This window comes from Dipodomys spectabilis, unplaced genomic scaffold, assembly GCF_019054845.1.
Source record: "Dipodomys spectabilis isolate Male_0828 unplaced genomic scaffold, ASM1905484v1 ptg000145l, whole genome shotgun sequence".
Classification (NCBI taxonomy): domain Eukaryota; kingdom Metazoa; phylum Chordata; class Mammalia; order Rodentia; family Heteromyidae; genus Dipodomys; species Dipodomys spectabilis.
The window spans coordinates 11,055,384-11,072,902 of NW_024870822.1; the positions used below are offsets into that span (position 1 = coordinate 11,055,384).

A 17,519-nucleotide genomic window follows, 5' to 3' on the forward strand; every position below is an offset into this window, starting at 1 on the left:
CTTGGTTTTGCATAAAGGATTACACGAAGAAAGAGAATTTTGGTTTAAAAGTGTGAAAAACCACTGCTTTGATGACTGAATCTATTCCCGCTACATGTTCTTTAACGAGGCCTTTATCTAGGTGCTGGGAAAATAGCTGCAGAATGTTTTCTGCTATGGGGACCTTCCTATTTACCTGATGTATAAGATCTAATGGACTGCTCAAGTGGGAGAATGGTTAAAACATGTTTCTGAAGTACCTACTGTCTCCTATTCTAACTAATATGTCAAAGATAGGTACATAACAAATAGCGTGGGCCCTCCAACCTCTATCTCCACTCTCTTTTCTTTCCATCTACAACAGATTTTTAAAAATTTGCTTTGAATATTGAGAATTTGTATAAAAAACTCATTTCATAAAAATGTTATGTTGCCAGGCATCTGTGGCTCATGTGTAACTCAGGAGGCCGAGATCTGAGGAATGCTCTTCAAGGCCAGCCTGGACAGGAAAGTCGGTGAGACTTTTATCTACAATTAATCATCAGAAAAATGGAAGTGGCACTCTGGCTCAAATTATATAGACTGGTCTTGAGCAAAAAGAGCTCAGAGCCTAGCCCTGAGTTTAAGACCTACAAAGCAATAAAAATAAAATAAAACTTTGGCTAGGGCAGGGGGAGTAACAGGGGAGGAGGGAGAAGGCCGGGAGATGGGAAGGGATGGGAAGAGGAAACAAAGGAGGAGGCAACAATGCTTGATAAGAAATGTACTCATTTCCTTGCCCATGTAATTGTAACCCCTCTGTACTGTATTTTCACAATAAAAAAATGTTATGTCATGCTGGTCATGGTGGCTCAAGTCTATAATTCTAGCTTTTTGCAAGGTGGAGATGGAAGGATCACAGCTCAAGGCCAACATGAGCATAACATTTCATGACACTTCGTGGCATTTAGTAGTTAGGCACAATGGAACATGTTTAATAACTAGCAGGTGGGAGGTGGGGTGGGGGGATAGAGGGGTGCCATGCACCTGCTATCCCTGAAACAAAGGAAAGCACAAATAGTAAGATAGCAATCTAGGCCAGCCCAGGAATACAGTGAGACTCTCTTTTGCAAATAACTAATGTGAGAAGGGGCTGGTAGAGTGGTTTAAATGGTAGAACACCAGCTTAGCAAGCATGGCGCTTTGAGTTCAAACTTAAGACTGCCTAAAAAAATCATTCATGATTGAAGTTTTAAAAAAATGTGTTGGATCATCTCACAAATCTCAGTGAAGTGAAATAATTTGTAAGTAAAATTAGCAAAGAAGAGAGAAGGAATTATAATCCAATCTAGGTTATTCTGTGTCTATATTCTAAGATAGGCTAGTAATTTAACCAGTATTTCATGGGCAGATTTCAGACTGAGTATCACTCCTCTGCACTCTAAGTCTCAGCTTAATTTGTTCTTAATTTGTTACATAATGTAAAAAAAAAAGTCAAAGTAATATTAACTGACTAAATAGAAGGTATTTGAATCATCAATTAACTGATCAAGTTTTTCTCTATAGTAAGTAAAATTATACACAATAGGTTTTAGCCTTTGGTAGATGAGGTTTTAGAAGGTCAGTATCACATTGTGTTAAATATCTTCTGTTTAGTTGTCTCTTTTTTTTTTTTTTTTTTTGTCGGTCGTGGGGCTTGAACTCTGGGCCTGGCCGCTGTCCCTCAGCTCTTCAGCTCAAGGCGAGCGCTCTACCACTTGAGCTACAGCGCCACTTCCGCTTTTCTGGTGGTTTATTGGAGATAGGAGTCTCACGGTCTCTCCTGCCCGGGCTGGCTTTGAACCGCGATCCTCAGATCTCAGCCTCCTGAATAGCTAGGATTACAGGCGTGAGCCACCAGCGCCCGGCTGTTTAGTTGTCTTTTAATGAATAACTATGTTAATATGTGCAAAACTGGACATCCAGCATCTCTTCAAGTTTTTATAGATAGTTAAGTTATCCAGTCCGTTCTGTTTTGATGATTTGAGGGGATGGTGAGGGAAGAAAAGAACGATTACAAAAAAGAGTCCTCGAGATTGCTTAAGCAGTTTTTCTTGAGCGTATGTATTCTCGAAGGGTTAGAATTCTATAGAACAATAATTAGGACATCAATACTCTTGTTCTGTCCATAGACAAAACAAGTCAGAACTTTTTTCCCCTGTACTGGACAGGTACCAGTGTCTCACATCTGTAATTGTAGCTGTTCAGGAACCTGAGATCTGAAAATTATAGTTTGAAGCCAGCCCCTGTCAGGAATGTCCATGAGACTCTTATCTGCAACTAACCAGGAGAAAAACAGAAGGGGCATTGTGGTAGAGCTCTAGCCTTGAGCACAAAAGTTCAGGGCAGCACCCAAGCCCTTACGCCACATGACAGACAAAAAGAAAAAAAGAAAAAAGAATCTATACTATCAATATTTGAAAACACCACCAGGTGTCTTAAGGTGATGAACAAGTTCTTGTACATCTATTAACACTTTCATTCCTTGAGTTAGGTATAACTGTTGGACTCTTCGTGGAGATGTGAAAATTGAGGCTCAGTAATATTTAACCAACACCCAGTCATATATCTAGTAAGGAGCAGAGAAAGAGCTTCGCCTTGGTCTGTCTTTTTAACTGCCAACCCTACGTTTTTTTAAATCACTTAGCACACCTTGTCAATCTTCCTTCGTAACTCCACAAAAGACAGGTTTAAAAACAACATACTCACGGGTATCCCAGTTCCATAAAGTTGTTCCAGATTTGCTTCAAGAACATTATGACTCCCATCTGGAGGCAGAGGTCTATCAAACAGCCACTAGGATGGCACTGGAATAAAATGAGAAGCACAACAGTGATCTTGCTTCTGAGCAAGCTGGCTCAAGAGTCTTGTCTGTGAGCTGTATAGTAAATTCTCAAGCTGTGTAGTCAAACCTATTTCATGGATTTTTTTTTTTTTTAAACAGCTCTTTATACACAAAAGAAACAGCATATGTGAGGATATTTGGTAGAGAATTTTTCAGCAATTATAGTGACAAAATCATAATGGCAACTACAACAAAGTACTTACTATCTTCCAAACTCTGGTTAGGCATGATTACATTTAATAATTACTATGGAATATTATATATCCTTAAACTTGGGGAACTAATTAATAATTCTATGACATAAGTATGATATATTGCTTTCATATCTTTTTTGTATTTCAGGATAATTTAGAGTACCCAAGAGTTTTGAAAATTGCCATTTGGCTGGTTATTATGTGGAATGTCACAAAATCTGTGTTTATCTGATGTCTTTATCATATTAAGACTTGGAGTTATATGTTTTGGAAAGCCAAACACAGGAATGAAAGGCCACTTTCATTAGATCATACCAGAGCTACAATATATCAGAACATAAGCAATGATTATTAATCATTAATTAGTGGATGCAGTGTTTTCCAGGGTTTACTCATAAACCCTACTTTTTTATCATTTTTCTTTCATATCCGTAGAAGTAAGTCCCTAATTCTCCCCCGTTCTACTGATGAGGGAGGCATTAAATATTTTTTCTTGGGGAGAGAATATCTACGTATAGAATGCATGGTGAATGCATGCAACAAAATATTTTGCTGGTATTATTCCAATTTTTCTCCTCTACCCTTCTTTGCTTTTCTAGATTTTCAATAAGTAGATAGTAGAAACACACACACACACACACACACACACACACACACACACACACACATGCATGCAATTTCAAGGAACATTGAAATCAATTCATTTTCCTTAAAAACTATGTAGGAGAAAAACAAAGGAAGAGGTAATAATGCTCCACAAGAAATGAACTCATCATCTTATTGATGTATCTGTAACCTCTCTGTACATTATCTTTACAAGAAAATAAAATTTAAAAACCTATATTCTAGCAGACATTTTAAGTGGGAAAGAATGGATTTGTTCCTTTAGAAATGGGTTCATGTCCTGCTCATGAGGATAACAGTCTCTATAGATTTGATCCAGAGTTTCTATTAAATCAAAATGGTACGTGAGGGACTTCAAAAGGCACAAACAATCAGGATATGAACAGAAGCTGTTCCAGTCCAGTAACTTAACAGTCTAATCTGAGCCAAAAAGAAAGTTTGCCAGTGGTCACAGTTCATGGAAGTTTAAATTCTCCCATCCAAGCAAATCTCTTCCTTCCAAGCAAATCTCTTCCTTCCAGGATGGATTTAGAAACCATTTAACTCTGTCAAATACATCTTAAAATGAATTTAGTATAGTGTTTGAAGGTAAATAATTGCTAAACCAGAGGAGCAGATCACAACTACAAACAAGCCATTCATTTTTGAGGAGACATAGAGATAAAATCACTACCCAATGTCACTCAAAATTGACTTATTTGGGGAGAGGGTGTGCCACCTGCTACTAATGCATTGCTCTTGCATTCTTTTCTATGAATAAATTACACATGCCATATGTATAATTAGGTATGTTGATAATTTGGTATTTGTGTTAGTTTAGCACGAATATATTATTATATGAGACAGAAAATTGGAGATATTCATAAGACCATGTGCTTGGATTGTTGCCTGAAAAGACTAGGCCAAAGTAAAGATGCTCGAAGATAGGTCGTTTATAGCTTTGTTTATATAAAGCCTTGATGGATTTGTGATTTATAGGGAAGATGTTTTTGGGTTATGAGTAAAAGCCATCTCTTCCCTACCCTAAAACATACTTGGTAAAAACTAACCCTCACTTAGAATGTAAATCAAGGCCTTGGATGCATATATGGAAGACCCACACACATGCCAACTGCACCATTCCAAAATGGAATAATCATGGACAGACAAAGCTGAGTGCTTTCACAAATCTTATTATTGCTTAGTGTTTAGTATTTACTGCTTAACCTATCTTAGTATTTTTATCCTAATTGTAACTTACATGTATGAGGCAGAGAAATCTATTATCTAAATAAATTTTATTTTATTATTCATTTATTCTTATTTATTTGTATTTTTCATTAAATTTATTTTATTTATTTATTTTATTTAGGTTATTTTTTATTTTGATTTATTATTATCCTATCCTTGATTGTGCCTACACACTTTCCTAATAGTAGCATAAATGAATAATGTTCAGAGTAGTCTCATGCTATACCATCTAGCCCCAAATCATAACTTCATCAATGTTAATTTCTGTATTCATTTGTTTCCTCATCTGAAATGAATAATGGAATCACTATGAGGATTGTTTGTATATGAAGAATACTTAGTAAAAATTGCTGGATCATGTTAGCATATATTCAATAAGCATTAGCGATTATTTTAAAATCATAAACACTAAATTTATATGAAAATTTGGAGGACAGTACATTTCTTTTTTCTAGGATGAATTTAAGATCTCCCTGACCTCTGTCATACAGATCCCATAAATGGGTTCAGAGGAAAACCCCAAAGCTGAAAAATTGATAAGCTAGAAGGGAAGATTATAGATACTAGTTGCAAAATCAAGTTCTTCATTTTTGTAGGGACTTACACATATGCACTTATAGTATGATTGTCAAAAATTCAGAATAACCAGTTTCTAAATATTCTGAAATGAAGGGTAGGAATTTTTCTTATAACCATTACACGTAATTGGGACTAGCATTTTCCATGCACAATCCACCAATCACAAATATTGAGGTAGCTATTCTTATTACTGAAATGTATGCATTTTAAAGTTTTGCCTCTGGGTAGGAAAGGCCTAGAATGCAAACTGTCAGGTGCTAATGACAAAAGTATTTGTTAGAATTCATAGAGATGTCCTATTCTTAAGACTACTATGTTATCAAAGGGGAGTACAGATGTCTTCATTTTCATATCTATTTATCTTTCAGGGACTTGACATAGTGAATGTGTCAATAAATATTTCTTACATGATGAAGCAGGGGATAAATTTTTTATGCCATTATGTGTACTTTCTAAATATTCTAAGGTTTTTAAGACTTTTTGTCAAACTTACATAGTTTTTAATTTCACTGTTTTATTTCAAATTACAGAGTACTATATTGGAAATATGATTGCCATAGAGATCATACATTGAGAAGAATGTTTATTAAACATTTTTTCTGACATGGGCATAATTATAATCTCTCTGGAGCTTTCAGAAGTCAGGAATTCCAGTGGTTTCTTAATAAAAAATAATCACATTGAACAATCTTAGTGGTGGCAAAAGCCCCTGAAATTTCATCAATATACACGTCTATCAGGAGACACACAGAAATACGAAATATGTAAGAAAAAGAAAAATAATTTCCATTGTGCACAAGCTAACATCAAAAGGCAGTATCTTTTAGATCATTCAATTGGCAGAATAATAACTTCTGTGGTCAAAGTCTGAGGAAGTAAGACATTACACTATTAGTAATGGCTGGGCTTCTGGAGGACAATTTACTTATGAGAACACACAGCATTCAGGAGAACTTCTCCCACACATTTTCCCATTAGACAAATACATTGTCAATCAAGACAGAAATAGGAACCCTTGTCAGATCTGACTATATTAACATGTCAATGTTTCAAATAAAATTTTCTTTGCACTCAGATTTCCCTTCTGAAAAGGAAGCCTAACATACTTAAAAGTGTGGAGACCCAGGCCATAGATAACATTGTCTTCCTACATGAGACTAAATCTTTGGCATTTAGAAACAGATGATACAGAGGTAAGGAGATCAAAGGTTAGAATCTTGGAAGGTAACCTTTTAAAACATCTTTTAAAAAAAAAAGACAAATAGAATTGTTTCTTTTTTTAATGCAATGGAAGTCTTTACTACCAAAACTGTGCCTTCAGCAGGCCTCAGTATCTCATTTGCAACCCCGCTTCCATACCACCTACAGTCACTATCCTGTCGATACCATCCACACAAATCCACACCCACAAGGTAACTTACTTCCTCTAGTCTCCACCGATCAAAAAGTTTATTGTATTTTCCTGGGTGGCCCACAAATCTGGAACAAAGCATTATAATTTATTAGTACATAAGGAAAGAACACCTACTAACATATTATACCAAGTGCATGTGTGGGTTGACACAAATGTTCACTGGTCCAATTTGTCCTGAAATAGTTGACTTTTGTTATGCTTTGGCAACATCAAAGCAGATACTTGACTTATAAAGGAGAAAGTGATGCATGAACTGGGTATCAATGAGTTGGACAAACCAACCTGATCACAATTGATAGCTTCAGATGTAGAGTTTTAATATCCAGGGACCCAATTAGTGGTGCTGACTGGTTTGGTTCAAAAGGATTTTAACGTCTTTATGTTTCCATGGCACTATGTGACATGTAAGCCACATATCCAGTCAGACTCATTAATTTAACATGGTTATTTTCTACATTTCTCCAAAGTAGGTGGAAAAAAGAAAACATTAAAGTGATGGGTAGGAGTTTCTACATTGATGAATTGTAACCCAGGGTGACTCAAAGGCTCTTTCCTCCTTAGCAATATAATTATCAACATGTGGACAGAAACAGTGAATTCAAAGGTAGCATTTGGGTTTTGTCTTTTTGTGTATGCCAACTGTGATTGGTAGTGGCTGCCAGAAGTCATGAGTGAAACTTCCAAGGCGGAGGCCAAGATTTTGCCACCTCTTTGAACTAATTCGCAAAGGCAACTGTTAGTGGTGTTTGAGTATCTGTAGAAATATTTTGTATAAAATGGACTTACCTTCCCAAAAAGAAAGCAATGTAGAAGATAGAACTGTTTAAATTGACAAATTGGAAAAGGAACATCTTCAGGGCAAAGCTGTTTTCCCATTCAGACTCAGTTCGAGGATATTCTGAAAAGAGCATGTTTGCGGGCACAGAGTAAATGACAAGAAGTCTGGACACAGGATCAGAAGTCCCCTGTTCGGATTTAGGTATAGTGATTTACTGGTTCTGCAAGGCACTTAAAATTCTGACTTCTAGGGGCTGGAAAGGTGGCTCAGTGGTAGAGTGTTTGTCTTGCATGCCTGAGGCCCTGGGTTGGATTCCTCAGCACCACATAAGCAAAAAGAAAAAAGCCAGAAGTGATGCTGTGGCTCAAGTGGTAGAACACTAGCCTTGAGCTGAAGAGCTGAGGGACAGTGCCCAGGCCCAGAGTTCAGGCCCCACAACCGGAACCCCCCCCAACAAAAAAAAATTCTGACTTCTAGTGTCAGTCAGATATGAGTGTATGTCTGCTGTGCAAATGAAGAAAGGTTCTACAAATAAAATCTTGACGCTTTTCCCATGCTGCAGATGCATGATCACTGTTCACAATATTAAATACAAAAGTAGTCAGGATTCTTCTTCTTTAGAAGAAATTTAGAAGTAACTATAAAGATAGGATCAATCCTTCATTCAAGTAATGCACAATAGTGGGATCAGACAAGCTTTGAGAAACAAAAACAAAAAACAAAGCTTTGCCGTGCAATAAAGAGAAAAGGGTTCATTGTCATAAACCTGACATCTTACCTCAGCTTTATTCATCATCTACAGGTAATATCAAGTTGGTCTTTTTCCTATTTTTTGTTTTTTTTTGGCGATCAATTTTGTCATTTTAAAATTCATGTTATTTTCTTACTATCGAGTGAAGCAAAAAAATGGACTTACCGAAATGTATGCATTATCCTGCCCATGTAATTGTAACCCCTCTGTACAGTATGTTCTCAAATAAGATAAAATAAAATTTTAAAAAAAAATGGACTTACCTAAATTAGTGAGAAGGTAAGCAATTTTTTCATAAGCCTGTAATAGAGAGAATGCATTAATATTACTCTTCTCATTTGGAAAATATTACTATTGACCTTCTTCATAGAAATGAAAAAGCATGCCCTTATTTCTGCTTTGTTGCTCATATTAGGGTTTCAACTCAGGGCTTCATACTGCAATCTTTCTAAACAAGAAAAAAAAAGATAAAGTCATTCAGCTAATCAATAACTGAGCTGAGATTGATTGTTTTTTTTTTTTTGGTAGGTCGAGGGGCCTGAATTCTGGTCCTGGGCACTGTTCCTCAGCTCTTCAGCTCAAAGCTAGTGCTCTACCAATTGAGCCACAAGCACCACTTCTGGTTTTCTTGTGGTTTATTGGAGATAAGAGTCTCACAGACTTTCCTGTCCCAGCTGGCTTTGAACCGTGATCCTCAGAGCTCAGCCTCCTGGGTGGCTAGGATTACAGGTGTAAGCCACACGCACCCAGTTTGAGATTTGATTTTTAAACTGTGGGGTTTTTCCCTATAGTGGAAGGTGAAGTCGAAGTTAGAATTCTAAATCTTTGTGCGGAATTTTCCAAATTACCAAAAAGAAAAGTGTGAACATTTCATTTCTAAAGAAAAAAAAAAACCAGAATGATAAACTCAACTTGTGAAATTTGTAAGCTACTAGCACAATAGATTTTTCTGATGACATATTTTCATCATCTTCCAACTTCTCTGCAACCTTCCAAAATCTACCATTTATACAGATGCAAGTGAAGGGTATGTCTATCAAATTAATGTACAAGTAGATAGTTGGGAAAATATATTTGGTACAGATGTAAGGTTAATATATTTTTAAGTGTATGTATTTGCAAGTGAATATGACATACACACATAATTCAGTAAATAACTGTTTAATAATTATAATGACCCACCCCAGTGGCAGGCAGCATCAAAATATGTTTGCCAGTTTTTTGTTATTATTGTTGTTGTTGTTTTCTGGCTGGTTGTGGGTATTGAACTCTGAACCTGGGAGCTGTCCCCCAGCTCTTCAGCTCAAGGCTAGTGCTCTACAACTTGAGCCACAGAGTCATTTCTGGTTTTCTGAGTGGCTTATTGGAAATAAGAGTCTCACAGACTTTCCTGCCCAGGATGTCTTTGAACCATGATCTTCAGATCTCAGCTTCCTGAGTAGTAGGATGATAGACATAAGCCACCTGAGCTTTATCTGCATGCTTTCAGAGTTCATAGTCTCTGACAATTATTTCAATAGGTCTAATTATGTAATTATTCTTTTAGCTATGATACAAATCTAACTTTTTCTAAGATCTAGATTATCCTGAGACAAAGTTTACACTGAGTACAACAGTCTCATTGTAGGGAAGTATGGATTTGGTATGGATTAGTTTCTATGTTAGCCCAGTTCATAATCTATCATTTTCAAATTTTAAGACAAGAACACTGTAACATGTTCTTTTTCATTTATAAAGTTAGGAGACTACTGTATCTTGTCCAAGAGGTATAATAAGGTGGATGTTATCACTCATAACTAGTAGTTAGAGAGTTACTTTGTCTCTAATACTATGCCTCAAGTTGCATGACTTAATTGGGATTCAAAGTTAATTTTATTTAAATATAATTGGCATTTCACTTGATATGTCAGGCACTTGAGTTGATAGACCACCACAAGCAAATAGCAAAGTTAGGATTGGCTATCATGGCTTTCTTACAACAGCAATGCTGGGCCTTGACATACTTGGACTTTTGTTTTAATACTTGGAACACAGAGCCTATCAAGAACTAGATGCCCCAAGGGATTATAGTAACCTTTGGAGAAATATTAGAAATCACAGAAGATATTGTATTGTGATTGGAACATATTCTGGTGTAGGTGAGACTCTGTATTATGTGAGGCAGTAATAAAGCAAAGTAATAAGACATGACACAGAGATCTCTCAGTCTGAACCATGGCTGGCCATGGTAAGGATGTGATGATTCATTCTGAGTTTAGAAGTCATCAGTTTTCCTCTAAAGCCTTGTTGGGGTGGTATACCCAAGTCCCTTGGCAGCAAAGGCAGAGAAGGGTGGGTCATTGTGAAGGTCACATTGGAGAGTTTTTCAGTGCATTTCACCTGTGCAGCTCAAGCTTCACAGTCCAGCTTTCACTGTGAGAATGAATTCCAAAAGGACTTGTAAAGTTAAAGAGACTACTCTTTTCTAGCTGGATATGCTGTCAAATTTCTCCTAACTGTTGATATAGACATGAACAAACCAAGTAAATTCTTTAAACTAAGTAAAAAAGATTTTAATATGCCAATCTTCTTATTAAATGAGTTATTTGGTATTATTTTCTTTCCTGGTTCAGAGGTGGAGCCTCTGATCTATTCTTTGATCGATTCTATTCCATAATAACCTATTTTCATTATACTTGGTAACCAATGGTAACCTGGTGTTAAGGAAAGGTAAGTTTATTTTGAGGCCTTGAATGATCAGGGCCAGAGAAGAAGCATAAATGTGTTGGAATATAAAGAAGGAAATTGACCTGAGATGGAGAAGACCGTAGAGCCAAGCATAGAGAATTAACATTTGCCAAATTCAGTGTAATATTCTTTTTACTCTTCCTTCTTCTGCCTCCTCCTCCTCCTCTTCCTCTGGCTCCTCCTCCTCCTCCTCTTTCTCCTCCTTTTTCTGTTACAGTTCTTGTTCTTCTTCCTTTTTTATTATGTTATGCTTTGTGTATGGAATATAGATTTTTAAAATGAAAAAGTAGAGGAGTTCATTCCTTTATTGGCTATGCTGAAAATCAAAAGTGGCCTAATCTTAAATATTTCAAACTAAAAAATATGTTCAGATGTTTCTATTTATTTTCTCTAATAATCATCCACTAATTTTGATGTCAGACAGCTATCATACAGTGATAACATGAAAAAATTAGTCAAAAGATTTGATTGTCAAGCACTAAGAATAAGAATATATATTTTGGGAAAGGTTTCACATATTTATTTTTCATTAAAAATAAAAGGAGTGGGAAGGTTGGGATTAAGAAAGAGCAATGCATAAAGTCAAATGCTGTCACTGTAAGTTCTTTTTGCTATATGTTTCATGAGGAATTCAAATAATAAATGCAAGTTTTCAAAGGTTTTATTTTAAATATAGATTTCCTAGCCCTCTTGAGGAGGTTCTAAAAAGAATTCAGGGATTTCTAGTGTTCCGAACAGTTGCAGGTAATAAGATATACACTAAGAAAAAGAAACACATATACCACTTTGATGATCTGTAAAGTGGACTTCGAGTCAAATATTGATTATGTTGGCCCTTTTCTTATTTTTACACTAACTGAAATATCATTTAGGGATTCCTTAAAGGACCTATTTTGAAATATGTACTGTTTCATTGTGTGGCTTAAGATGAATGCTGCAAACATGAGAAACTCTGAAAATGTATTTCTACTAACAATTCAATTTGGGCATATATCATGTTGAAAATGCTAGGATATTTGGAGGATAAAATCCCAAAAAATGAATTCCAAAGTTACAGGCCAAATGCATTTTAGACATTGCACAAACACTTGGTGGTAAAATGATGAGGAAGTTGTAGCCAATGCTGTTTGAGTGTGCAGCTTTGATGGTGGGAAAAAAATCAGGGATGATAAGTATTGTCACAGAAGAAAGTTCACAAAGCGGTATGTAGTTCTCTCAATAGAATCTGGTAGTGGAGAAAACAGGTAGCCTCAGAGCCTCCTGGAGAGAATAAACACAAAATAAAACAAAAAAGCCCATTGTCTACATCTACATTTGAGACTGACAGAAAGCTCCCTGGAAACGGGGGGAAATGATCCTTAACTATTTTTTTTTTCAGAAGATGGAGAAATTTTGTCCAAGGAGACAAAACAACAGCAACAACAAAGAAGATAATTTTAGACTGAAGAACCACTGTGGACCTAGAAAGAGGGTTGTAAAGTAGAGATACTGGAACACAGAGAATGTGGTTCCATAGGTCAAGTTCAGGGAATCAAAGGGAATGAAGAATACAATCTGGAACAAGAGTAAAGGAGAGTGGTTTTACACCTTGCAGAGCCTCTTATACCTGTCTAGTAAATTTAGACTTTATACCCAAAGCAATGAAAGTCCTTTAAATAGTCCCAAACACAAATGATCCAATTAGCAGTTTAGCCATCTTGATAGATCCCTCTAACAGTCATGTGATTAGATAAGAAGAATTTAGAACAGAAATAGTAAGTTAACTGCTGAACCTTGAGAAGCTGAGCTACAGAAATAGATGAAAGAATTGTCAGCAGGCAATGGATGAGAGAGATCTTTTAGAAGCAAAATTCATGGCATTCAAATTTCACAAAATTCTTGCTGACAAGATGAAAGAGAACAAAAGAAATGCATTAAAAAAAAAACAGCACAAGGTTTCTGGTTGTGTATATAATACTGAAAAAGGCCCTTAATTTTAAAAAAAAAATGACTGCTTTAAATTGCTTTGTTATGCCTGCATTTCATAATTGACTGCATAAAGATTCCAGATGAAAAACTCACAGAGTAATAGAATAGCTTGACTGAGACCAAGTCAACATGACACAGGGATGCTAAATGTAAGTTATGAAGAAACAAAATGCACATTTTTTAAGTAGCTTTATGTTTAGTTTTGCCATGAACACAACAAGAATGAGGTAGGATTTGGTTTTCTAGAAGACTATTCTGTTGGTATAAGAACTGCCATTTTTAAAGCTGTGTATGGTGGCTCACACTGGTAATCCTACTTACTCCAGTGTCTGAGATCTGAGGAACAAGGTTCAAAGTCCTTGAAACTCATCTATAATTAACTATCCAAAAGTCAGAGGTAGAGCTGTGACTCAAGTGACAGAATGCTTTTGAACCAAAAAGTTCAGTCACTGCTGAGTTGGAATCCCAGGACAGGCACCAAAAAATAAAAATAAAAATAAATAGTTTATTTTCAATCTACCCTAATTTCATTAGGCTCCTAAATTAATGTATTGATTTCATGTGAATTAGAAGAGGTGTTTAATAACTTGGGAAATGCTTTAACATCTAATAAAGAAGGAAAAGGATAAATCCAGAAGAACAATATTTTAAATGAAATCTAAAGAATATAACATTATTTTCACATTTGTTGAGGAAGCTGCATATGCAACTCCTTCATACTAAATCCACTTTTAAATCCTCCCAGTTGCACATGCACAGAAGTATTTATAGCATATCTCATTTACAATAACCCCTGAATCTTTATACTAAAAATACTCAACAAGTAGAAAAAAATTAGAAATTCAGTGACACTTCTCTTAGGAATTATGAATGCTTGTCTTGTAACAGTAAAACGTTACACAAGGTTTCATTTTCAACTGAATTGAGTGGGTGGGATTTCAAGGGTCTCAAAGCAGTGTTTTAATGTCCCAAAGAATGGAGGCTATCTCTACTTACCTCCAGGGATCGTAAGTCTACAAGTAGAGATTCACTTTATTGGATCCAGTCTTTATTTTCATTAAAGTCAAGTGACTTGGATGAACAAAATGCATTAATTCTCATCAATCACATACATATGCTGAGAATTAGTTGCATCTGAACTATGAAAAAGGGAAAACCTTGATAAGAGAGCCAAATTAGAAGTTCAATTGGCACTTTTATCAAGGTTTTCCCTTGAGTTTGTTCTCAAAGTTGTCATGAATGCCTTCCCAACAAAAAAATAAACACATTTGGCTTCAGGCTTTTTCCTTATCTCTGACATATTCCACATCTTCCGCAATATCAAGAAAATGTGATACACACACACACACACACACACACACACACACACTCACACAAACAATGGAATTCTATGCCTCCATTCGAAAGAATGACACCACCTCATTTGTTAGGAAATGGAAAGATTTGGAAAAAATTATATTAAGTGAAGTAAGCCAGGCCCAAAGAAACATAGGTCTCATGGTTTCCCTTGTTTGCAATAACTAGTATATTTCTAGGACAAGCAGAAAAGGTCAAAAGCTATGTACATATGACCGTATAACCTGATGCTAAGTGAAATGAACCCCAGGATGGGACACAAGAGGTTTTGTCTTTGTTGCTGTTGTTTTTAATGTACTTATAATGGATTGTGATTTTTTTTGTTTCTTTTGTATGTTCTGCCCTCACATTATTCCCCTATTTTCACTGTATTTGATTCCGGTACTGTATCTATCTATCTATCATCTATCTATCTATCTATCTATCTATCTATCTATCTATCTATCTATCTATCTATCTATCTATCTATCTATCTATCTATCTATCATTGTAAAGATACTGTACAGAGGGGTTACAGTTACATGAGCAAGTCATTTCCTATCGAGCATTCTTACACCCTCCTTTGTTTTTCTCCTACCATCCCTTTCCTCCCCATCTCCCCAACTCCTACCATCTCCCAACAAAGTTGTACAGTTTATTTTCAATATACTGTCTTGTACATCTCATTGTTGTAATGGGTCATCCTGTATCCTTATTTCAGCATTTTGTTATTTCCTTTCCCCTTCACAAATAAGAAAAATGTATGTACAAGATGCAGGATAACAGAATCAGTGACAACAGGGGTTATACCATGGGGGAAGAACATACAAAGAGACAAAAAAAATCACATAGTGCATTATAAATACATTTAAAAAAACAGCTTAACAAAGATAAAACCTCTTGTGTCCCTATCTTGGGGTTCATTTCACTTAGCATCAGGTTATATGATAATATGTACATAGCTTTTGACCTTTTCTGCTTGTCCTAGACATATATTAGTTATTACAGATAAGGGAAACCATTGGACCTATGTTTCTTTGGGTCTGGCTTACTTCACCTAATATAATTTTTCTAAATTTTTCCATTTCCTAACAAATGGTGTCATGTCATTCTTTCTGATGGAGGCATAGAATTCCATTATATATATATACCACATTTTCTTGATCCATTCATATACTGAGGGGCATCTGGGTTGGTTCCATATCTTAGCTATGGAGAACCACTTTGGAAAGCAGTATGGAGGTTCCTCAAAAGACTACACATGGAGCTCCCCTATGACCCAGCAATCTACTTTTAGGCATTTACCAAATGATCACAAACAAGGCCATACTAAAGCGACCTGCATCTTGTATTTACATTTTTCTAATTTGGGGAGGGGAAGGGAAATAACAAAACGCTGAAACAAGTGTACAGGTTGAATCATTATAACAATGAGATGTACAAAACATTATGTTGAAAACAAATTTTACAACTTTGTGGAGGGGGGAGAGGGAGAAGTTGGGAAGGTGGGGAGGTGAGGGATGGTAGAGGAAAAACAAAGGAGGGAATAACAATGATTGATAGGAAATGTACTCATTACATTACTCATGTAACTGCAACTCCTTTGTACAGTATCTTTACAATAAAAAATATATTTAAAAAAGAAATATTAGGACAGTTCATTAATTCATTCAAGACGGTTTCAAGACCTATAGGTCTTTGGAATAAATTATCACATAAACAAAGGAATGAAAGGTGCAAGTTTGAAAGCTGTAATAATTGACTATGAGTAAAAAGGATAATAAAGAGGCAGAAATGCCTTAATCTTGATGACCTCCAATGAGTACATTTAAATTTATGTCAGGAAAGATGATTGTGTCCTTGTGGACCAGGATGATGACTACCTATAATATTTTAAATATTTTTAAATGTCAATACTTTTTAAAAATAATAGCAAAGTATTCCTTCTGTAATTCAAAGTAAGGATAATAATAATATAATTTAAAAAGGAGGCAATATGCTTAATATATTGAGTGAAACTATTGAAAAACATACTGATATGACTTCTAAATGCACCAATTAAAGATTGTAAATTATCTTATATTTAATTATATAAAATCTTATATTTTGTGTGGGAAAAAACAGAATAGAAAAACTGTATATTTGATTCACTTTTTTCCTCCAAAGACAATTCTGAGCATTTAAATATTTATGAGCCAGGTGCTGCTGGCTCACGCCTATAATCCTAGCTACTCACAAGGCTGAGATCTGAGGATCTTGGTTCAAAGCCAGCTGGGGCACGAAAGACCGTGAGACTCTTATCTCCAATACACCACTCAGAAAACCAGCAGTGGTACTGTGGCTCAAGTGCTAGAGCCCTAGACTTGAGCTGAAGAACTGAGGGACAGCGCCCAGGCGCAGGGTTCAAGTCCCACGACCAGAATAAATAAATAAATAAATAAATAATGAATGGGTAATGTATGATATGCAAAGGAAAACTGCAAAAATAAATGCTACTCAATGCAGACATGGCCAAAAAATTTTAGAAAAAATAAAGAAAACCATTTCTATCATGTCCACATTTTTGACAGGAAGTGAATAATTTATTGCTTTAAGTTGTGGGACCTGGACAATATGGTCAAATCTAAGATATAATAAATATAGACAGTGTTACAAAGATATATCAAATTTTGAAGAGTAGAAAACATAGAAGTTCAGTTATAATATTTTCTGGCAGAGTGAATTATTTTTGCCAGAAATATTGTTGTCTTATTATGGCTTCACTGTAAATGCAAACTATCTTTTCCTTGCCCACTTGTATTTTACATAATGAAAAACGCCATAAATACTTACAAGATTCAGCAACATAATAATGATGAAATTGATACAGACAGCAGCACCAGAAGTTGCAAACTGCCAGTGTTGCTTGATGAAGCTCCACTTGAAGGAAGCGAATTGTTCCATGACCACCAGGCGATAAACCACCACTGCGAACACTGCTGTGATCACCAAGGAAATCTGCAGTGGGAGAGGTCAGAGATGATGCTTGCATTTTGCACACTAAAAATTCCAAAGCCAAACTATTGATCAAAAACACT

The 17,519-nt window shown here is 35.7% G+C and overlaps 1 protein-coding gene across 1 annotated transcript in view; it reads right to left on the reverse strand.

Annotated features, from left to right (window-relative positions):
* The window catches only part of Ano3 (anoctamin 3), a 304,851-nt gene that overhangs the window by 15,313 nt on the left and 272,019 nt on the right, over positions 1 to 17,519 (reverse strand). The window contains exons 18-22 of the mRNA XM_042691327.1: positions 17,275 to 17,439; positions 8,676 to 8,712; positions 7,670 to 7,781; positions 6,891 to 6,948; positions 2,707 to 2,804 (exon numbers count right to left, since the gene is read on the reverse strand). Of these exons, the coding sequence (XP_042547261.1) occupies positions 2,707 to 2,804; positions 6,891 to 6,948; positions 7,670 to 7,781; positions 8,676 to 8,712; positions 17,275 to 17,439 (470 nt within the window). The remainder of the gene's footprint in view (positions 1 to 2,706; positions 2,805 to 6,890; positions 6,949 to 7,669; positions 7,782 to 8,675; positions 8,713 to 17,274; positions 17,440 to 17,519) is intronic.